Here is a 23,921-nt window from a genome sequence, read left to right as displayed (position 1 = left end):
ACCATGTTTGTTTTAATTTAAAAATAAATTTTCAGGTACACAAACTGAAGCAGCAACAAGGACGGGTGCAGTCCATAAGTGATATTGAAGGAGAGCTGAATAATCAGATGGAAATAAACCAAAACCTAGAGAGGCGATTGAATGAGATGGACAGATATAAAAAGGAGAATGGTAGATTACAAGAAGTCATAGACAGGATGAAGGAGGAGATGACTGTGTTACAAACTCAGGTAGACAACTTAATTTATGTTCTAACAATGTGCAATTCCAGTTGAAAGCCATACACTCTCTATGCAAGACATGACCTTTATCTTCCACAGAGAGAGTGAGAGTGACTCCATTTGAAATCTGCACCCCCCACATAATCTGCATGAGTTGATTTTACTAATGCACACAAGAGCTTTGAGTCAAAGTATTTAATTAAAATGGCCTCATGAGTTAAAGCGTGTTCAATCTTACCCTCTATTGACCCATTACATCCCTTGAAATATGAATTTGTAAAAGCCCATAGGGTGTATCCTTGGTTTAAGATATTCATGAGTTAGACTAGTGAAAAGACTCCATTGTGGAATTTAGCAGCTTACGGAATAAAGCTGTATAATCCTTCAATAGAAGATGATTAAAAGAATGGTTTGAAAAATCTAGGGAACTGAGCCAAAAAAACAGTAATTATAGGTGCTGACCTATTTGGTACTACTGGCTAAATTATTGGTATCTAAGAACTAGTTTGATTGGTTACAAAGAGGGCTATATCATGTATTGAGCCAATCAGAGAAATGGTAAGTATTATAGTCTAGGGCTGAAGGGGATTGAGCGCTATCTAAAAACTCATTATTCGGATGATTATATCATGTAATTAATAACAAATCAGGCAGGGGCTGTGTAGTGTAAGAAGGCATTAGTGTCATGGGGTTATTCAAAACTGTACTGTTGCTGCACAGGAAATGCATTAACATGCAGACCAAATGCATTGCAGTATATAATTATATTTAAAGTATTTAGTAAGTAATTGGATCACTTAAGCAAAAGTTGAATAGATTGTGGCTACAGCTTTGCAAAATGGATTTTGAGAAATAAACAAGCTTTCAGGTGTGCTGATTTGTTTTGGCCTAAAACATGGTAAATTTGCTGATTTGTGGACTTGTGGATAGTTAGTAATGGCATTAAGACATCCACAGTTCACCAAACAATATACAGTAACTATTATGGTAAAAAAAACCTCTACTCCCCCCCCGCAAATTGTTATGTTTTTGTAGTGTTATAACTTAATATGACAAGTTTCCTTCCTACATCTTCTACAGATGAGTGAGTACCAGTATCTCAAAACAAGCAATAGGAATATGGAGAACCGTCTGAGAGGAAGTGAAGAAGAATTCATGAGACTCAACACTGAACTACAACGCAGGAAAGAGGCCATCACAGCCAGAGAAGAGGAGAATAACTTGTTGAAATTTCGCTATGAAGAATTGGAATCTTTTATAAGGAATTGCGGGAGCGTACCGCAAATCAAAGTAAGTACACTACAAGATTCCTATTGGGGCAGCCTGCACAAGTACACCGTCGACCAAGGTACTTGGCTGGTACTGTGCAGTATCAGGGTTGTGCCAGTGTAGTACCAGTGTAGTACCTCTGCTGGTGAGTCCTGTGCAATAGCAGTATTGGTACTATGTATGTACTTTGTGTACACCAGTCAGGTACCTTGTCAACGGTGTACCTGTACAGGTGACCCCAATAAGAATCTTGTAGTGTAAATTTTGTTTTATACATATTGTTAAATGGTAATGCAGAGATCATTCATTTGTTATCCATCATTTCTTGTCTTGCCTCAAAATAAATAAAAATATTCAGGGTTCAGGGTAGGTAGTATATTTAGAGTAGGCCGGGTTACGCCAATCAAACAAATTTTTAGTCCTTAAAACGCAATTTCAAGAGAACAAACAGGGACTGCATTGGGGCTAGAACTTGTATCGCCATGCAGTAGTGCAGCAGATACTTATGCCTTACTGATTAACACTAACTTGACTGCTACCAAGATTACTAATGTAGAATCTTAAACCCTACAACGAATAAGTAGGAAACTGCATTTTTGTGTCGGGGAGACAAACACTATCTGCAGTTGTAATTGTTAATTTGACACATTTATACTTCGGCAACAATAAACACTCTTGTTCTGCAGGCCTGATTGGCCCAGATTTTGCATTTTGGGGTATTTTAATTAAATTTGTATGTATGCATGTAAAATCGGCAGTTGTTTAGCAAAAATGGTGATTTGCGTAAAAAAAATGTCTGAGTAACTCTATTTGAGAGGTCCGTCCAACCATAGAACAGGTTGAGTTTTTTATGGCCTTATTGGTCAATTCATATGGTAGCAGGTAGTTTGTACAAACCCATTAGTGGTGATCCGTAGCTGATAACACTGAAATGTGTGTGGTGTAACAGTTGATTGTATTGTTTTGCAGGTGGTGATTTGAAGAGTCCAAACTTTGAGCAGAGTGGAGAGTCATTAGGAATAGTCAGTGAAATCAAAATGTTTGAATTACATGAGACAATCCACAGGTAAGTGGAAACCCTGATACTCTATCAGCATATTATCTTACTAGCAGTCCCGGCTTGTGATTCAAAAATCGCTAGTGATCAAACGCTGGTATTGTTTTTACAATCGCCAGCAGCTTGCAATTGCTGCAAGTGTGACTTGATGCTCGGGCATGCTAGCAACTTATCGATTAGCTATCACTAGTCACTCTGCTGATATAATATGCCCTTAAGCCACTGCAGTATTTCTGTCCAACAGATCAAAACTTTAATGTTTCCGGTAGTGAGAACATTGACAACTCGATGTTGAAAAAAACATTGACATCTTCTTGGTTTCTAAAAGTGACATCAATAAAATAAATGTTTTACATTGTCTTTTAAACACTGTTACTGGTCAATGTCAGCTAAGCAGTGTCAATGTCATTTTAACATTTTTTATCAGCCCTTTAAACTGATGTAAAATGTCAAAAATCCACAAAAAAGTGATGATACATTACATCTGTCGTTTATCGGAAAAGCAATTACCACATCACTACAGGCATGATTCACTGGCGATTTTTAATCACATACTCTGTTTGCTAGTATGATGTGGGCATTAAGAAGATTACCAATTAATATTCTGTTATCTTCCTGTCATCTTGTCTTCTGTACTGCTGTTATATTCCTGTCATCCAGTAATCCGCTGCAGACATGATGCAAAGTTTTATCAGTTTCTTGATTTGAAAGAAAAAGGAAAAGATCCAAGTAGCATGCCCAGATTATGTACCCAGTGGTGGCATCATGGGGCATGAGGGGGCAAATGCCCCACCCCAGTAAAAACTCTTGCTTCCCCTGTTGCCCCCCCAGTAAAAACCCAAAATTACGAAAAATTCACTTTGCCCCCTCAATGCCCCCCTGAAAAAAATTCCTGGCGCCGCCACTGCATGTACCTAGGCCAACTTCAGTAATACTCATTATTTTGTTACCTCCACTGTTCATTTTTAGGTCGTCCTTGAAGGAAAATACCTTATGGCATCACAAGTCGCGTGTCAACTTGTAAAATAGACTGAAATTGTCTCATATGAATATTTACTATGTGTGAAGGTCACTTCCCATATCTTCAGACAACCTATCTTGCACCGCTGTACCTATTTTTAAAAATTGCGCAGTCCAAACCTGACATGCGAGGGTACATTATATTGTAATAATGTGCCCTGATTGCACCTGAAATTCAGTAAAGCATGACACATTCTACACAGCATTACCCGTGGACATGATTACACATACAACTTGACCATGATACATGCTGTCACTTATGCTGATTTGCAAAAATTATATTTTTTCCCTTTCAGATTGCAAAGTGAATTGGCACAACAGCGAATGGATGGGGAAAAAATGAAGCAAGAGTTGCAGGGTGTTATTGAAAATAAGACTGCAGAAAATCATCAGATTATGACAGAGTACAAGAACACCACTCATCAACTGAAAGAAGATTTGCAAAGTTTGGCGCAACAATTAAACAATCAAGTGAAGGTTAACGAACAGATGAAACAGAGTCAACAAGAAACTACAGAAAGATTTGAAGCAGAGAAGACGGCTTATGTCCAACAGTTGCAGGAAAGGGAAGCAACTATCTCAGAAGTCAGAGCTGCAAATGAACAGATGAAAGTAGACATATCAAACATTAAGGAGGAATTTGAGAGGAAAATAGTTGAGAATCAACAGATACAAGAGAGAATGGATAGAGATCAGAAGGCTTTTGAAGAACAACTCCGACAGGTTGAAGAAAGTACAGCAGCCAACATTAGCAAGTTAATGTCAGATCATCAAGATGCTATCAATGAGATGGTAGCAAATCACCAACAGGAGATTGAAGGAATGGAACAAGAAGCAAGATGTGTGAAAGAAAAATTAGAACAACAGCGAATGGATGGGGAGAAGATGAAGCAAGAGTTGCAGGGTGTTATTGAAACGAAGATTACAGAAAACCTACAGATTATGACAGAATACAAAAACACGACTCATCAACTGAAAGAAGAGTTGCAAAGTTTGGGACAACAGTTACACAAGCAAGCAAAGGTTAATGAACAGATGAAGCAGAGTCAACAAGAAACTACAGAAAGATTTGAAGCAGAGAAGACGGCTTATGTTCAACAGTTGCAGGAAAAGGAAGCAACTATCTCAGAAGTCAGAGCTGCAAATGAACAGATGAAAGTAACAATATCAAGCACCAAGGAAGAGTTGCAAAGTTTGGGGCAACAATTACAAAATCAAATGAAGATTAATGAAGAGATGAAGCAGAGTCAACAAGAAACTACACAAAGGTTTGAAGCCGAGAAGGCTGCTTATGTTCAACAGTTGCAGGAAAGGGAAGCAACTATCTCGGAAGTCAGAGCTGCAAATGAACAGATGAAAGTAGACATATCAAACATTAAGGAGGAATTTGAGAGGAAAATAGTTGAGAATCAACAGATACAAGCGAAAATGGATAGAGATCAGAAGGCTTTTGAAGAACAACTCCGACAGGTTGAAGAAAGTACAGCAGCCAACATCAGCCAGTTAATGTCAGATCATCAAGATGCCATGGCCAGAATGGAGAGACAAGAAAACAGCATCAAGGAGGAATTAAGTACCCAGATAGCAAAGATGAAAACTGATATGGAACAGCTTAGAGAAACAAAGCAGGAAGAATTGGATAAGGTGATGGCTACTCACAGAGACATCTTGAATAAAATGGAGAGAGAAAAAGAAGGACTGAAACAGGAGTTGAAAGACAAAGTGGCTGAAATTGAACTGATTCAAGTTGAAAATATGAAAAGTGGGGAATCCAAATTAGCAGAAATGAGCAAAATCATGTCGGAGCAGAAAGAACGGCTTGAAGCGCGTATTGAAGATGGTGAAAAGACTATAGCAGATTTGATTGGACAGAAAAAGGAGAAGGAAGAAGAAATCAAGCAATTACAAGCTTGCCTCCAAGAAGTTCAAGATGAAAAAAACAGAATGGAGGCTGATATGATGCTAGTTAAAGATGACGTGGTAGAACAAGTGAGTAAACTTGATGAGTTGACGCAAAATATGCAAGAGTTGCAGCAGAAAGTACAAGAGATTGAGGAATCTAAGCAGGCAGAAATTGGTAGGCTTACATCTCGGCACCAAGAAATGTGTGAGCAGCTGAGGCAAGAAATGCAACAAGCTGTAGAAGCGAAGGTTGCAGAAATCAACGAACTAAATGCAAGGCATGAAAAAGTATATGAGGAAATGAAACAAGAACTGCAACACGTTAAGGAGGCTAAGATGGCTGAAACTGATAAGCTTACTACAAGTCACCAAGAGATGTATGAGCAGTTGAAGCAAGAAATGCACAGAGCTGAAGAAGCAAAGGTTGCAGAAATCAATGATCTAAACGTAAGACATGAACAGGTTTATGAGCAGATGAAACAAGAACTGCTGCAAGTGGCTGAGGATTCTAAGAGGGAAGAAATTGGTATGCTTACTTCAAATCATGAAGAGATGTACAAGCAGCTAAGACAAGAAATGCAACAAGCTGTAGAAGCAAAGGTTGCTGAAATCAACGAACTAAATGCAAGGCATGAAAAAGTGTATGAGGAAATGAAACAAGAACTGCAACAGGTTAAGGAGGCTAAGATGGCTGAAACTGGTAAGCTTACTTCAAGTCATCAAGAGATGTATGAGCAGTTGAAGCAAGAAATGCACAGAGCTGAAGAAGCAAAGGTTGCAGAAATCAATGATCTAAACGTAAGACATGAACAGGTTTATGAGCAGATGAAACAAGAACTGCTGCAAGTGGCTGAGGAGTCTGAGAGGGCAGAATTTGGTAAGCTTACTTCAAATCATGAAGAGATGTACAAGCAGCTAAGACAAGAAATGCAACAAGCTGTAGAAGCAAAGGTTGCTGAAATCAACGAACTAAATGCAAGGCATGAAAAAGTGTATGAGGAAATGAAACAAGAACTGCAACAGGTTAAGGAGGCTAAGATGGCTGAAACTGGTAAGCTTACTTCAAGTCACCAAGAGATGTATGAGCAGTTGAAGCAAGAAATGCACAGAGCTGAAGAAGCAAAGGTTGCAGAAATCAATGATCTAAACGTAAGACATGAACAGGTTTATGAGCAGATGAAACAAGAACTGCTGCAAGTGGCTGAGGAGTCTAAGAGGGAAGAAATTGGTAAGCTTACTTCAAATCATGAAGAGATGTACAAGCAGTTAAGACAAGAAATGCAGCAAGCTGTTGAATCAAAGGTAGCAGAAATTAATGCGCTAAACATAAGACATGAAAAGATGTATGAGGATTTGAAACAAGAACTGCAACAGGTTAAGGAGGCTAAGATGGCAGATATTGATAAGCTTACTTCAAGTCATGAAGAGATGTGTTCACAGCTGAAGCAAACAATGCAACAAGCTGAAGAGGCAAAGTTAGCAGAAATCAATGAGCTAAATGCAAGACATGGACAGGTTTGTGAGCAAATGAAGCAGGAGCTTCAGCAGGCAAAGGAGGCTAAGCAGGTAGAAATCACTATGCTGTCTTCAAATCATGAAGAGATGTATAAGCAGGTAAGACAAGAAATGCATCAAGCAAAGGCTGCAGAAATCAATGAGTTAAACTCAGGACATGAACAAACTTGTGAAAAAATAAAACAAGAAATCCAACAAGTCAAAGAATCAAAGCAAGAAGAAATCAACCAATTGGCAACAAGACATGAAGAGATGTGTGTTCAGCTAAAACAGCAACTACAACAACTAGAAGAAACAAAAGCAGTAGAAATAATGAAATTACAGGCATGCCATACAGAAGAGACAGCAAAGGTAGAAACTGAGAAGGTTGAGCTTCAAGAGGCACTACAAGCACAGTTGTCTATGGTTAACCAATTGACTGCTGAACGGGTGTCCAAGAATAAAGAGCATGAGGTAGAAAGATGTACTTTGTTGCAAGGTAAACAAACTGAAGTGATGCAAATGCAAGAGGAGGTGAAATTGATCCAGGAACAGAAGGTTGAACTTCAGAACCAGATGGCAACATGTGAAACCGAGATACCGCAGCTGAGGGGTGAACTTAATGATAAAACAGAACAGTTGAAATTGCAGAGTGACAATTTTGATATAGCATTGAAGAAAGCAAAAGATGAGAATCAGAGGCTGAGGGAAGAAATTGAGCAGAGAAATGGAGATGTTGAACAGAGGGAGAGTAGATGTTTGAGTCTGGAAAAAGATAATCAACAACTGACAGAACAGGTGGAGAGGAATGTGGTAGAAGTGGAGAAGTTACGAAAAGAAGCCAATAAATGGATCACAGAGAAGAACCAAGAGATAACGTCATGCGCTTTGAATACAGAAAAAATGATGGAGGCTGTGAAGGAACGCGAGTGTAGGATTCAGGAATTGGAACAGAAGGTACAGGGAACAGAGAGAGATATATTGAGTAGAACAGAAGAGATGGGGAAACTAGCAGGAGAGAAGATGGCGTTGGAAAGACAGTTGGAAGAACATACAAAAGCATTTAAGGAAGAAATGAAAGTGATCCAGGAGAAGCTGATGGCCATGACGCACAAAGAACAGAATGAAGTAGGTGGATTAGAAACCCGAGTGAAAAAGCTGACCAGAGACAAAGGTAAGGGTAAAGCTACAGGCAAGGCTTAAGCTGAATTTATACTCGATCGCCGAGCGATTGCGATGAAACGCTTTTGAAAAGCGATGGGCAATCGCCAAATTTTGCGATGCATCGCTCGTCGCTTTTGCATTTATACTTATCACGGCGATAAGCGATTGCAGACGACAATTAAAATATTCTAAATGCCACAAAATACATTTTTAAAACATCAGTTGCTGTCAATAATTATTGCTTTGAATTAATTCAGAAAGGTAAATTAATTAGCAAAATAATAGATCCAGATGGTTGTATATGATTGGTTGACGCATTCACATGTCAAGCGATATCGCAGGGAAGTTGAGATTTCTTCAACTTGCAAAAGCGACATCGTTTTTGCCTCAGCGATTTGAATGGATTGATCGGCTTGACGCTCTGGAAATGTAAGTAAACATTGAGCATGCGTGAAAATTGCTTTTCTGCAAAAGCGATCGAGTATAAATTCAGCTTTAGAATGTACGGGTGTAACCAGTTCGATGGCTGCCAGGCGAGAAATTTGGCAATAATCTTGTAAAGATTCTGAGTAGACTTAAAAGAATCCATGTAGATTCTTGTAACAAATAGCTACAAAAGTGCTACAGAAATGTAAATGGAGCAGAATCAATAGATTCTTGTTACAAAATGATTTTTTTGGGGTCAAATTTCTCCTCCAACAGGAATAAAATATCCTTGAGCAGGTTTGCTCCTCCTTGTCGCCACCAAGCTGGTTATACTTTTGCAAGAAAGTCAGCCTGCTTCCTTTCCATTAGAAGTCTTTGATATTTTGTTGCTCATCACAATTTGATCTTTCATTAGTGGAAAGCCTATAACAGAATGTGTATTTCTTGAGTAGAATTTGATTTTTATGTGAGCCACATCAATATATATCTTTAGCTTACTTATGTATTAAGCAACAAACCAAAAGAAACAGGGGAGAAAAAGCTGCCAACAAATCCATATTTACATGAATAAACATTAATACCAGGGCTGTCAACTCTCACGCATTGGCCGTGAGTCTCACGCATTGGGTCACTTTCTCACGCCAAGGTAGTATAATCTCACGCCTAGGTAGTAAATCTCACGCAAAAAGCTGGAAAATGAGGAAAATCTCACGCATCGTCATGAATAATTTGTTGCTCCTACCCGCTTTTCACATTCTCGAGCACCTTGGCTCAAATAATCATGGTACAAAATGAACATAGGAGTCGGCAAATCCCGGTACGCCTCTGTCTCACGCCAAGCAATTCCAAAAAGTTGACAGCCCTGATTAATACACTTCAGATTGACTGCAAGTGAATTAACCCATGGGCATTGCCGGCCGAATTACTGGCCTCTAAGAACCATTTCGATTGGTTACAAATAGGAATATATCATGTATTAAGCCAATCAGAGAAATGGTAAGAATAGTCAGTTTGGCTGAAGGGGATTAATAAGTTTTAAAATTAATTGCTAAGAGATCTAAAACCTCTATATTGATTAATTACTCTGATGATTATATCATGTAATTGACCAATCAGATGTACTGTATGAAAGTCATATCCAATTTAAGATTAAATTATTATTTTCCGTTTTTCATGTTAAAGGTGCATTGGAGGCCAGATTACAAAGGCAATTAACAAAGGCCAAAGAAGACCATAACAAAATGGAGAATATGGAAAGGGAACTGGAGTTGATGAACCAAGTCAAGGATGATGCTGTATCCAAGGCGGATGAAATAAGGAAAGAAAATGAGCAGATGAGGATTGAAATCAGATCACTGCAATCCAAAGTAAGGGGTCAAATACATGAATGGACACTGTTTTATCTGTCCATCTACTTATCATTGGATCCCTGCTGGGCTATTCCAGTTGAAATCCATACACCCCTTTGGAAGACACGACCTTAATCTTCCACACAAATGGTGTAGATTTCATGTGGAGTCACCCATTCAGGTAACCCCATTTGAAATTCACACTCCCTGTGTGGAAGATGAAGGTCATGTCTTCCATAGGGGTATATAGATTTCAACTGGAATAGCCTATTGAAGAAAAGGGTACAAGTGTATGAACATTTTGTTCTTTGTTTGTCTTGTATACTTTTGAGTGTAGAAGAAAATTGGAAGTCCTTTGTGGTTGGTTGAATACATTTTGGAATGAATGAATGGCACCACCCCAAGAGTTTATGAGAAGGAGTAGAATTATGGTTGGGGTGACCATCATTCTAAGGTTGCTCCTTGGTTTGTATAAGCAGAGGTGCCAGTTGTCTAAAATTGGGTCATAAAATAAAAATAAAATAAAAAGAGTTTGCATCTGATGTCGCCTGTCAATCAAGTTGTCGTTATGATTGAGTTTCTGAACTTGGTGGTAAAACGGTGTACCTCATGGTTATTTTGCACCTTCAAACTTACAAATCATCTCAAAGGTTATGTCTTTGTATTTGTAATAGAAAACTTTCTTTTCTGAAGACACCATGTGAACAGTGCCTAAATTTGTTTTCCTTGTAAAAGTACCGTAATTTGTCGCCATTTTCTGAGATTCCTTTTCTGTGATGAAGGCCCCAAATGAATCCTCTTACACGCTACTAATCAATCAAGGGTTGTGGGGAGATAGATTGACAGTGACGTCAGATGCAAATTAGTCTTTTCAATTCTGTCTCTGATTATAATAATCCTTGCCTTCATTTTTTATTCATCAGGTAACTTTCGAGCAGAAGAGGAAGTAAGAGAGGAGAAAGCAGCTCACTTTAAGAATTTCAGCGCAGTGGAATTTGTGCAATCAATGGATAGCATAGCCAATGACAGCTTAGAGGGAGACTTGAGTCCAGATGATTTGAATCTTTCCCAGGCATCAAATGCATCAAATGCAAGCAACAAGTCAGGTATGTACACAGTCTTCGAATTAATTGTTTTACCTTGGGGTACACTTTTGCACCTCATTTTGAAAGTTTGGTGCAATTTCATCTGATGCAGAGCAAATTATTTGAAGTGCAGTCTCAGACATCAACTCATAAAGTCTGTCGCAATTTTGCACCACACTTTTAAAGCTGTATCGCAACAGGCGAAATTTTATGGGGCAAATTGCACTGTGATAGGGCTTGTTTTGAATGGTGTATGTACAGGGTTACTTAGGACATATTGGGAATTAGCTAGTTAATTCAATTTCCTGAGCAAAACATGCTCAGTGAGGTTTATTAAACAAACTCTTTAGGCCACCGGCCCATGGAGAATAACAAAAATTATACAAAATGCAATATACAAGAATTTGGCTAAATTAACTGAGATTTTTACATTTGTGAAAAGCGAGTATAATTTATTGCGGTTTGGCCTTTGCCAGAAGTGTCCCATTTCCATATCTGTTGAAAGCTGTTTCTTTAGCTAGAAAGGCATGTTGGCATTTCAAAATGTCTATGATATTGGGGCTCACTGCTGATAGGGGTATTCCAGTTGAAATCCATACACCCCTATTGGAGACATGACGTACACAGGGGTGTAGATTTCAAATGGAGTCGCCCATTCAGGTAACGTTATTTGAAATTCACACTCCCTGTGTGGGAGATTAAGGACATATCTTCCGTAGGGTGTATGGATTTCAACTGGCATATAGGTCTCCATCCAAGTGTCCAAGCCACCTTTTTGTACTCTTTTAGAAATTTAAAGGATCTTAGATGTATTTACATTGTATTTATGACTGAACCAAATGTTTGAGCAAATGTTGATTGACACGAGGAAGGCAGAAGACCATTTCATAATTAACCCCATGTACACTACTGCCTTTCTTACAGAGCCCCTGATTGGTTAATTACATCATATAATCATCTGAGTAACCAATCAAAATAGAACATTTTGAAAATATGTTTTGTGTAAAATTGATGGTTGAGTTATTTGATTGCAGGATTCAGCATCGGCCTGCCTCTTGGTAAGAAGTTATCTGTGACTATAAGTAGGTCAGACAAGAAGAAATCCAGCAGCAGAAGAACAACACCAACAAATTCCACACCACCTGATTGCACTCCAAACCAATCAAGTCAACTAGACCAATGGATGGATTCATCATTTGCATCATTCCAACAGGTAAACCTGAATAACAAGTATTAGCATATGTGACGTGTCATGTCAAAAGCAGACACTTTTGGGCAGGATCGTAAATGGAGAAATAGCCAAAAATCTGCCCGCGGATGATTTTTTCACAATTTGGGTTTGTTGCAAATTTGTGATGTTATTAATGTCAAAAATTTTGTCTGATAGTTTCAGACCGGAATATAAGTGGCATCTTGTATTTTTTGAGACATTCAAGGTAATTCCTACTCTCAACATTGTCAATAATATATTTAAAGGCCGATATCTCAATTTCGAATTTTATAATACCATAAAGTACAAACTCAATATCTTCGCTTAGGAATGTCCGATTTCATTGGGGAAAACAGCGTTGTGGAGCAAAATATCTCTATATTTAAGATATGTAAAAACCTCAAAATTGATAACCTGCCCAAAAGTGTCTGCTTTTGACATGACACGTCACATATGTACTGCTCTATTTTTGCAGAGTGATGCCAATACGGTGACTAATTGAGATATTTGATGCCAACACGGTGACTAATTGAGATATTTGAAGATCACCTGCTGCACCTGCTTCCCTAAAATTGGTCTACTTTTGCAAATGTCACACGGCAGTAATTTTGATGTATTTTTCTTTTATAAAGGGATTTAAGTCTCTGAAGTTCCGATTTGCAATATCAATGGCCTTTGTGACCATTTATGGCATGATTCTCTTCTGCCCGGTTCTGTGAAGATGTTCTAAACTTGGGCAAACCTGTCCAAATATCCAGTATTGGGTATTAGTTAAAAATTGGGTAACTTGACGGTCATTCACTGCGGTCAATATGCCACACCTAGGCAAGGACAAGTTTTGGCAACACTACTGTTTATGTTGCATTGCATGTCTTTGTGAAAAGCAGCTTCCACTTATGAGTGAGATTTTGACCTTCACTGTTTAAAAAGAGCATTGTTATTGCTAAAGGAATGGACCAAAATATCAATGATGTCCTACTACAGTGCTACAAAATTTGCTGGGGGGAGGGGGTCATAAAGGTTTTTCAACATTTTATAATTTCATTATATCAGGGATGCAAATTTACATGCAATTAAATGATATCAGGCTTTCAGGTGGTGTTTCAGTCAATTTCGGCGACAGTAAAACAAGTTGGTCTGAATAATAAATATGCAGTGGTATATCAGGCATGAGAATTTCCAGTCAAAACTCTGGAACCAGTCTTTTTTTATGTCAAAATTTCTGCAGTTTTATTTAATTTCAGCCCATTTTCAGATGTTTTTGTCCAATTTTATGCGCTTTTCCAGACTTTTTCATGAATGCGTATTCCCATGCCTGTGTATGGGTATCAGTGGAATCAATTTATGGAGTCATGAGTAATTTAGAAGTGGATTCTGGAGGATACTGAGGCATGGGAGGGGTAGCCCTAATATGGTAAAAGGGTGTATTTTTGAGTTTCATCACTAACAATTCACTTACATTTGTCATTGTTAAGATAAATTTTTCCATTTGACTCTCACAGAAAACAGGTTGTAACATACAAAGAGATTTAAACAATGTTACTGTCTTTTGCCATAGGTTGGTTAAGGGGGTACTACACCCCTCGATAAATTTGTGTCTATTTTTTCATTTTTCTCAAAACCTAATAACACAGTGGTAACAAAAGTTACGTATATTATAGGGGCAAGGAATCCAATTACTACACTGGAATTTCAGTGACCCAGGACAAGCGGTTCATTATTTATGATAACAAAAGAGGTACCACTAGAATGTACCTCATTTCCTATCATATATATTGAACCGCTTGTCTTGAGTCACTGAAATTTCAGTGTAGTAATTGGATTCCTTGCCCCAATAATATACATAACTTTTGTTACCAGTGTGTTATTATTTTTGAGAAAAATGCAAAAATAGTCACAAATTACCACAGGGGTGTAGTACCCCTTAACTGTATATCACATACTTTGGCAAAAGAAAGTATCTTCCTTTTATCATCTTTAAAAGTTACATCCTTTTACCATGTGAGGGTGATTGAAAAAAAGTTGACTGAATCTGTGACTAAAGAAAGTAGCATGTTAGTGAAGGCGTTATAAGATACTCTCTTCTACCATATATAGACTGTCCCACAGTCTGGGTTCCATCTGTGGGTAAATAATTAGAGCTAAAACCACCTTCTCCTTCACTCCAAAGATTAAAACAACACACCACTAAGCCCTAATTATAAATGACAACAAAGTTATAATGCTCCTAGGGTACTGTGTGTCGACGAAAACTCAATTAATCTACAGACCAACTTGTTTATTTTTTTATAATAGCTCTCCTAAACCCAGACTGTTCCGCTTTGATAGTAAACTGACTTCCAAATAATTATCAAGCTATGTAATGTGACTGTGGCGTCAATTATGATAGCCCCGCCTCATTGTCAATTCAAATATGGTAGGCACATAACATGCATGACTCAGTTCTATTGTCATTTTGCGCGCGCGTTGGTTATGATCAATAGACTATCAATGAAAACCTATTTCAAATATCGCCTTGCTTGCTGAGATCTACATTGATTGGTCAGGCTAAGTAGCCGCTTACACAAACGCCCACACAAATGGCAAGAGAGTGAGACCACGGACGTGATATATAGAAAACTCGTCTGGAAGGCAATTTGCCTACACATTGGAAGGGTCCATGTATCGGGTTTATTTAATGTTGTATAATCTACATTACCAGTCGTTCTCCATGGACCCGAGGGAGGGTCTAACCATATAGGGCTACAGAGCATGAAATGGTATTACAAATCAAAATCTCATAAATGTATTTGGGTAAAATACAGGAAAAATTGTATTGAGGAAAAACAAAACAAAAAGCAACATGAATAAAATTCAGTATCTTTTTTACCAACAGCCCTCTTTCTCAAGTACACATAGCCGAAGGGCATCACTGCGTTCAGCAAGTCGCAGTGAGCGTCGGGAATCGATCTTGCCACCTAGGGTAGATGATACCATTGACCAATTGGCTCAGAGTCAACCAAGCTTTTTGAGGAACTCTGCACTTCAGCAAAGTTTGAGGAGCAGCCGACACACTACTGGTATGTATGGTCTCATTTGCAGGCCTCTGGTATAACTACGTCCCTGATTTTAGGTCAATATTGGTTTAAAATGGATAAATGGAGCTACAAATCTGTCAAAAAATGTTTCTAATCCCAATTTTAAAAAGAACCATAATTTTTGTGTCATTTTATATTTGCAATATTGATATATTTAAAAGCCTATAGCAAAAAGAAATATTTGCGAGCATAAAAATTTCACAATCTGTGTCACTTGCAAAATTAAATGCGCAAAAGGCTGTCCTATCCTTATGTGTATCTAAGTCAGTGCACAGTCCTTGGTACATTTAGCATTGACAACATTTCTTTATTTAACACATTAACATGACCGTTTTGTTTTTGTTCTAGGTCGTTCTGGGTTTGTTGTAATGGGTGACTGTGATGAGGAACCAGACCTAGAGTTTGATTGGAATAGATTATCCGAGTTGCAGCGGCGTAATACCCTGTGTCTACCGCACCAAAGGTCTTCATACCCAGTAGAGGTAAATATTATCGTAACAAAAAGTTTTGTAGGTCACAGCCGCAATTTTTTCAAATGACATAATTTGAGATTTGGCATTGAGATTTAGATCTGCCTTGTTCAGTCAATGTAGATTAAACTTTTTGTTAAAATGATTATGATTTTGAAGAAGCAAAGCAGTGTTGTCACTAGAGTGATATTAGTGCCAGTTGTTTTCTTCGATAATGTTCATATTTTAAGTACAAATTTAAGGGTTCTAGATCAATATATTCAATATGTTCAGCCAAATTTACAGGTAAATTAAGTAATTCTTGGCCAATCTCTAACATTATGAACGCTAGTGGCGCTGCGATAAACATGCGCAGATAACGTGGTACAGAAGAAAGCAAACATGTGCCTTACATTGCCTACACGCTTAGTACGCTACATGTACGCAACGCGAATGCTCCGGCTTGGCCAAGAATAACTTAATTTACTTGTAGTGCCAGTTAAGAATGCTTCAATAAGGGCTAAGTGCTGGTTGTAAGCACTATGTGCTGGCTGTGGACAACCAGCATAGTGACATCCTAAAGTTAATGGCAATAAATAATAAATATCTATTGTATTTTTTCAAAGTGTGATTTTTTTGTTTCATTAATAAATGCTTTTTTTTTCTTCCTCTCTTTTCTTTTTTCCTTTTCTTTCTCCCTACCTTTTCTTTCTTTCATTCTTTCTTTCATTCTTTCTTTCTTTCTTTTTCCCCACCTTTTATTCCATTTTCTTTGTTTGTCTTCTTGTCTTTCTTTCTTTCCCTACCTTTCTTTCTTTTTTCCCCAACCTTTTCTTCCTTCCTTTTTTTTCTTGCACCCTTTCTCAGGTGCAGACGAGATTACCTACAGAGTTGTCAGAGAATGACATTCAGATTGGAAACGCAGTATCAACACCAGGAGCCATTACTAGAGCCAAGAAACGCAGAAGTATAGAGCAGGATGGACCCACACCCAGCAAAGTAAGTTCTTTGGTTTGGGGTTACTTTTTAAATTGAGTTACAAACTCAGCAAATATAGGTCTATAGAAGTTATCTATGTTACTCATGTGTGACTTCTAACAAAAGGCGCTGATTCCCGTAGTATTCCTCATTCAAACCAATTAAATGCACAACCTCAGAGTTACCTGCATGACTTTGGCGGGCTATTTTCAAACAGTCATGGTTGCACATGTTGGTACTTCTTTTGAAAGTCCTTAACAAGGTATAGCTGTCGTTGATAGGATATGCAGCTTATAGAACATGGAAAACCTCTATTCCAGACCAGGATAGATAAATTACTGGCTTGGTACTAAATATAGATAGCAAATATAGGTCTATTCCAGGCCAGGATAATATGGCAATTTATTTGCCTAATGGGTATGCCAAGGTCGGGCAGGTACCGGGGGCACCTGGGTTTTTCTCACCGCTTTTGGTGTTACGTAGTAGCAACAAAATGACAGCATAGATAATATTTATGTATGCTCAATGTATGTTTAATTACCAAATATATGTAATCTTTTATTCCTTTATGACAGCTTCGAATCGGCAACAAGAGGGAGACATTTGCTGTACCAAACCCTATCATGCCACCACCACCTGCACGTATGCACATCCCTAAACGGAAACCAACACAGGCTGCTGCTCATACATTTACACCACAAGCCGACACATTTATGCCAAGTACAAACTTTGCACCGATTCCAACACCAGATGATGATCAGGTAGGTAGTAATTGCAGTAGTGAATCTAATTTCAAAGATAAGACGAACTTGGTGGCAATTTCATTTTGGGGAGCAATTTTACTGCATTTGTTTTTATTTTCTTTATTTTGTGAAATGCAGACAAATGACTTTTTCAAGCATGACAACAAATTGTTTTAAAGATGTTGTTCTCATATATTTTGTTTAAGGGATCTGGAATGAGCGTTTTGAGCGTTTCGACAGTATTTTTTGTGGGACATGAGAGCACACCAGACATATTGAATTGCATTCTGAATACGAAGAATGTCTTTCTAAAATCAAATAATTTTCATTTTTTGAAATTCACAACATAATACAAATTTTATGACAAATTATTAAAATTTGATATTTTCACATTTTGATATATAACAGTCCTCAAGTAAATTTTATAAATCTAATGATATATTCTTAAAGTGTATGTACTTCAGCTGGGAGGAAAAGCCGATGATCAATTGAAAATTTTGACCTTTCATATTGAAGATATGGATTTTTTTTCCCAAAAAGATCTTTTTTTGTGTGTGTGTTTTTGGGAAAAAAATCCATATCTTCAATATGAAAGGTCAAAATTTTCAATTGATCGTCGGCTTTTCATCCCACCTACTTACACTTTAAGTAATGATATCAGATTTATAAAGTTTACTTTGAGTACTGTTAAGGGCTGAAATATGAGCGTTTGGACAGTATTTATTGTGGGACATTAGAGCACATCAGACATATCGAATTGCATTCTGAATACGAAGAATGTCATTCTGATATCAAATAATTTTGATTTTTGAAATTAGCAATTTAATACACATTTTATGGCAAATCATTAAAATTGATATTTTTGATATTTAACAGTACTTGAAGTAAACTTTATAAATCTGATGATTTATGCTTAAAGTGTATGTAGGTGGGATGAAAAGCCGACAATCAATTGAAAATTTTGACATTTTTAATTAAAGATATGGATTTTTACACAAAACACCAAAAAAAAATTAGGTCTTTTTGGGAAAAAATCCATATCTTCAATATGAAAGGTCAAAATTTTCAATTGACCGTCGGCTTTTCCTCCCTGCTACACACACTTTAAGAATATGTCATTAGATTTATATAATTTACTTCGAGGACTGTTATATATAAAAAAAATTTGAAAAATATCAATTTTTATAATTTGTCATAAAATTTGTATTATATTGTGATTTTCAAAAAATGAAAATTATTTGATATCAGAAAGACATGCTTCAGATTCAGAATGCAATTCGATAGGTCTGAGGTGCTCTCATGTCCCACAAAAAATACTGTCAAACGTAATAAACGCTTCATTCTAGATCCCTTAAATATCAAAAATATCAATTTTTAATCATTTGCCATAAAATGTGTATTACATTGCGAATTTCAAAAATCAAAATTATTTGATATCAGAAGGACATTCTTCAGTATTCAGAATGCAATTCGATATGTCTGATGTGCTCTAATCTCCCATAATAAATACTGTCCAAACGTTCATACCCCACCCCTTAAAAGCAATATGAAATCACTAAATATCCTATGAAATTCAATCTCGAATTTTCCTAATCTATCAATGTTCACACCTAACCTAATCTGCACTGATTTGACAAGTAATTTGATGCATTATATGATACCATACATCCAGACTCCAAAAATAAAAAACGCATTTCACATGTAGGTTTTCGTGCCACCTGCAGGAAACAAACTTGTTTTTTAAGCCTTATCAGAAATCCTGGCACAAAAATAAAATCTTGTAGCTTGGTTTTTTGAGGACTTACAGGAAATAATGATGTTTTTGTTGTATATCTATAGGTCAACTTAGCTTACCTGTTGTTGAGGCTACTTGCTCACTTAGTCTGTCTTTTTCTTCTTTATAGAATGTCAACCGAAGGGAAAGTATAGCCTTTGCTGTAGGGTTTTCACCAAAACGACGCAAAGGAAGATCAAGGAAACCTTTGAGCTCCAAAAATACACCGGAGAAAAATAAATCTGCAAAATCAACTCCACAACAGAAGAAAAAAACACCAAAGAAAAAAGACACACCAAAACAGAAGAAAGAAAAGAAGAATGAAAAAACCCCAGGAAAACGAAGGGTAAGTACAAAACATCTTGCTGATTTAATTTATAAAAAATTTATAAAAGATTTTGTTTGTTTCAAGACAGTTTTGAGGGTTCATGATAAATTTTCAACAAAATAATAAGATTTTGTTGACCTACCGTACCTCAAATTAAGAAAGAAGTATGATAGTGGACCTGATGATCTACACATGTCTCTTTTCCAGCATTCCCTACCAGTAGTGTAGCCAGGGGGAGTGGGAAAGGATAGACCGGTCGAGTGCAGATCCGTCGGAACATGCTTTTCAATACGGAATAAATGCTAACCTCATCGTGACATCATCCAAGCATCAAAGTTCAATTCCCATTGAAAAAGTGTTATCTGACGGATCTGCAGTCGACCATTCTGCTATGCCACTGTTCCCTACCATGTCATTCACAAGTATTATGTGTATGTAGCATTCTCTTAAAGGAGGATTTTGTGATCCTAGCATCATCTTTTTATGACATTTTTTAGTAGATATCCACGAAAAAAGCTTATTCCCAAAATTCCAGTTGATTCCGATTTTGCGTTTGCGAGTTATGCATGATTATGTGTATTACTCTGCTCCATAGGCCACTGTTGTAATTTTGTTCTGGTATACCAGAACGAAATTAAAATTTGACAATATTTTTGCTAAACGAATTAATCTGCAAGAAATTTTTGGTACAAGAGGTATTATGTAGCAAGAGGTTTCCAGTGGTATGAAAATCTCAATGATTTTTGAAAAAAGTGGGGGGATGAGGCTGTGGATCACGAAATGCCCTTTTAAAAGACCCTATTGAAATAAGAGAAATATAATCAATATCTCTCTAATTCTTTCTTCTTTTGGTTTGTTCCATACCATGTACACTGTTCTGAAAGTCAAAGTGACAATTTGTGACTTGCTACAACAAATTGAGCATAAAATCGCAAGTTGGTTGTTTCGAGACATCCTAAACATTTCTTGCCCTTAAAATCAGGAATAGCCAGGGGATTATTAGGGGAGAATGCTAATTTAAGTTAACTCAGTCAAATTTGGTTACATTTATTTATATATCTTCTTTCTTGTTGTATTATAAAAGTATTACCATATTTATACTTTGTGTATTTCCTCTCCAGAAATCTTTCTTTTTTGGAAAATGAAAACATCTCTGAACTCAACACAGACAGGCAGAAGTAACAGTAGCATTTGACACAATGACATGTAGCAGTATTAGTGTCAGTATTCATGGTGAAATTATCGATGCCTCAAATTCTCAATTCACAAATATTTAATGTCAAATCAGTGCAGAATAGATTAGATATGAAAATGATAAGTTTTAGGAAAATTACAGAATGGTTTCATAGGGTGGCCAAAAATGTTGGAGCTCAGCTCTGTTTGGCCCCCACCATGATTTTGCTTTACGTATATGTGTACATCCATATCAAAACGATGCACTTGTCGGATGCTACATGTGTCTCATTTCACATAATAGCTAGGAATAAATACCAGACTCAAGTCACATGGTTAATGTGACTCGGGATGATTTGAAGTGACCGCCACTTCGGAGATGAGTCTGGTATTTATTCATAGCTGTGTGTGAAATGAGACGCATGTAGCAGCCGACAAGTGCATCGTTTTGATATGGATGTACACATATAGATGTAGAAGTTGTTTAATGGGGAAATAAACTAATAAATTGATGTGAAAATTTTGGTGTATATTATATACATATTTAGAATCAAAATAATCTGGCAAATTCAACTGTGACATCAGATCTGTAAGAATGCTGTTTTAGAGAAAATCATAAAAAATGATTCTGACCCAACATTTTTGGACAGCATAACGTCAGCCTGCTCTGCTAATTGTCTGTCATTTTTGTGTAATTTTGAGAACAAAGAACAAAATGTGGTTCAAGTATGCATCAGTTACATAATTAATCACCCTAATTATTTTCGGATTATTCCCTTTCATTTGTATCAATCATTATTTGTTCTTGTGCAAAGATTGGTGAATAAATGTGTATAAATGTTTATAAATGCATGCTTGAACATATTTTGTACTTTGTTCTCAGAAATGCAAAAATATGACCTAAGCAAAAAGCGTAGCAGGCTGACGATAACTTATTATTTAAAAAAAAATCAAATTTCTAAAATCAAAATGGCTTAGGTAAACGCCAGCCTTAAATCAGTCACTTTCAGGAGGCACTTGTTAAAATGGTGTAATTAAAGTTACAATTAGGAATTTAACACAGACATTTAAACTACATTGTGTCTGAGCAAGATCTGAAGTCAAAATAATCACAATCCTGGGCTGCAAGTTTAGATGGTAAATATTTTTGAGACATTTGACAGAATTTGGTTGTACAGACCTGTGGATTGAAAAGGCACTAAGACAGGTTTGTAATGTGTAATAATTATTATTGTAACTATGTATATAATTATGTTGGTATAAACTAACAGAAGTGTATGGCAGGAAATAAGAATTAAAGATGATGACAATCTTGTATGTAAATGGAAGTAATCATTGGTCACATAACATACTGATCTAAAGACTGCACAAAAAGTAACGCAGCTGTTATAAATACGCATACCTTCAGAACTAATAATTGTTTTCACAATATTTTGATATAGAAAGACGGACAATTTATTTATGCGCATTTTGATACCCAATTTGTCCATTTTTGTTCAATATTAACATCACAGCAATGTTTTTAAAGACAAATATCCAAATTAAAAAGTTGTAGCTATTTGTATTGATTTGAAGTCAGCGCGGAAGATAATGGTGGGTTTTGCGTAATAACCATTAATCGCTGTAAATTGCAACTTTTAAATTCTGGCAGTTTTCTTTAATAGTACTACGGTGTTGTTAATATTCAACGACAATGGACAAATGGGGTACCAAAATGCACGTAAATAAAGCATACTTCTTTCTATGTTGAAATTATCAGAATACATCACAAATTGTGAAAACAATTACTAGTTCTGCAGCCATAGGTATATTTAGAACAGCTGCGTTACTTTATGTGCAGACGTTATTTATTCAGAGCTGTAAGTTGAATACCATGTTAAATAATGCTATTTGAAAGATTGCTATATTACTTTTCCTTGTCAGAGTATTTTTTTATGGAGAAGGCACTTGAAAATTTTAATTTTGGTGAAATTTACATGTCAATCTTTCGAGTAACATGGTATTAAACTTGCAGCTCTATGTGAAACGATTTTGTTTAACATATAATTAAACATACAGCTGTAAATATGATGAGACTGACAAATGAATATGTATATTTTGTTAAAGGGCTAAATGATGTAAAAGAAAATTTGTAATTTCTGACATTTTTGTAAATCAATGTAGACTTTATTTCTTTGATGAATACTTAAACAATTACATGTATAAGTTTGAATACTTACTATTTATCTAAAATGTAAAATCAGTCTTGCCAAACTTGTAACCCGGGACTTGTAACATATTTTATAATCAAATATGAGTATGGCGACTCATACCGACTGATAACAATATTGATGTATATAAATTTCTTTTGTATACCGTATTTATCATTTGGTGGAAATATTGATTTGATGTTTATTTGGTAGGGTTTGGATGTGGTAAGGTAGGAATTCAAGAAGTAAGGCCTTTGTTAGTAAATGTTGGTATCCTAGCTATTTTACCTGATTTCGACCTGCTAGGATGTCAACTTTTACTCACCAATGTATATTTTGTATACAAGCACATATACCCTTTGTAAATGTATACTTTTTTCTAATTTTGCTATTGACCCATTGCACAGTGCCACTGTATTCAAGGAGAGCCTCAATCTGGCATACATGAATGGGAATTGAACCAGTCATACAACATCGTGTAAAGTCATGAATGTTTTGAGTCATCCAGAAGTATAAAATAGACAAAAATATGAATCAAATTCTGGACTCACCATCGAATTTTCTAGACTAACGTTGTGACCGTTCACGGGTCTTCATCGAACTACTGACGAGACTTGACTGAGGCCCCTTCGGCGATTGAAGATTAGTTTCAAGAACTCAATGAAGGGAGCCCAGGCATTTCCTGTTATAACATGCCTGGGACCCCACTGTGAAACTACTTCCTCGCCGATTACCATCATGTGACCAAACCATCAGTCAAGTCTCTGCACTGTCTGATGAAGACCCGGTGAACGGGTCGCAACGTTACTAGAAAATTTGTTGGTGAGTCCAGAATTTGATTCATATTTTTGTCTATTGTGTAAAGTCCTTTCCATGTTTACTGCCAGTTCAAGGCTCTCCTTGCATATGGTGGAACCATGCAATGGGTGAATAGTGGTTAAGGGCATTAATTATTGATACTTACAAAAAAGTTACATTTATTGTGACAATTTAACTTTGTAAAAAATCAATTG

The 23,921-nt window shown here is 36.7% G+C and overlaps 1 protein-coding gene across 1 annotated transcript in view; it reads left to right on the top strand.

Moving 5' to 3' along the window:
* LOC140154608 (uncharacterized) overlaps positions 1-20,981 on the top strand; it is a 42,644-nt gene extending 21,663 nt beyond the window's left edge. Inside the window, exons 9-21 of the mRNA XM_072177176.1 lie at positions 36-230; positions 1,302-1,569; positions 2,460-2,556; positions 3,864-8,137; positions 9,736-9,927; positions 10,826-11,008; positions 12,022-12,200; positions 15,073-15,256; positions 15,623-15,756; positions 16,591-16,722; positions 17,277-17,462; positions 19,349-19,564; positions 20,668-20,981. Coding sequence (XP_072033277.1) covers positions 36-230; positions 1,302-1,569; positions 2,460-2,556; positions 3,864-8,137; positions 9,736-9,927; positions 10,826-11,008; positions 12,022-12,200; positions 15,073-15,256; positions 15,623-15,756; positions 16,591-16,722; positions 17,277-17,462; positions 19,349-19,564; positions 20,668-20,691 — 6,264 coding nt within the window. The 3' untranslated portion in view covers positions 20,692-20,981. The remainder of the gene's footprint in view (positions 1-35; positions 231-1,301; positions 1,570-2,459; positions 2,557-3,863; positions 8,138-9,735; positions 9,928-10,825; positions 11,009-12,021; positions 12,201-15,072; positions 15,257-15,622; positions 15,757-16,590; positions 16,723-17,276; positions 17,463-19,348; positions 19,565-20,667) is intronic.
* Positions 20,982-23,921: the final 2,940 nt, after the last annotated feature.

Source organism: Amphiura filiformis, chromosome 6 (genome assembly GCF_039555335.1).
Source record: "Amphiura filiformis chromosome 6, Afil_fr2py, whole genome shotgun sequence".
Classification (NCBI taxonomy): domain Eukaryota; kingdom Metazoa; phylum Echinodermata; class Ophiuroidea; order Amphilepidida; family Amphiuridae; genus Amphiura; species Amphiura filiformis.
The sequence above is the reverse complement of the archived record's forward strand: the minus strand, read 5'-3'. Positions and strand labels throughout refer to the sequence as shown.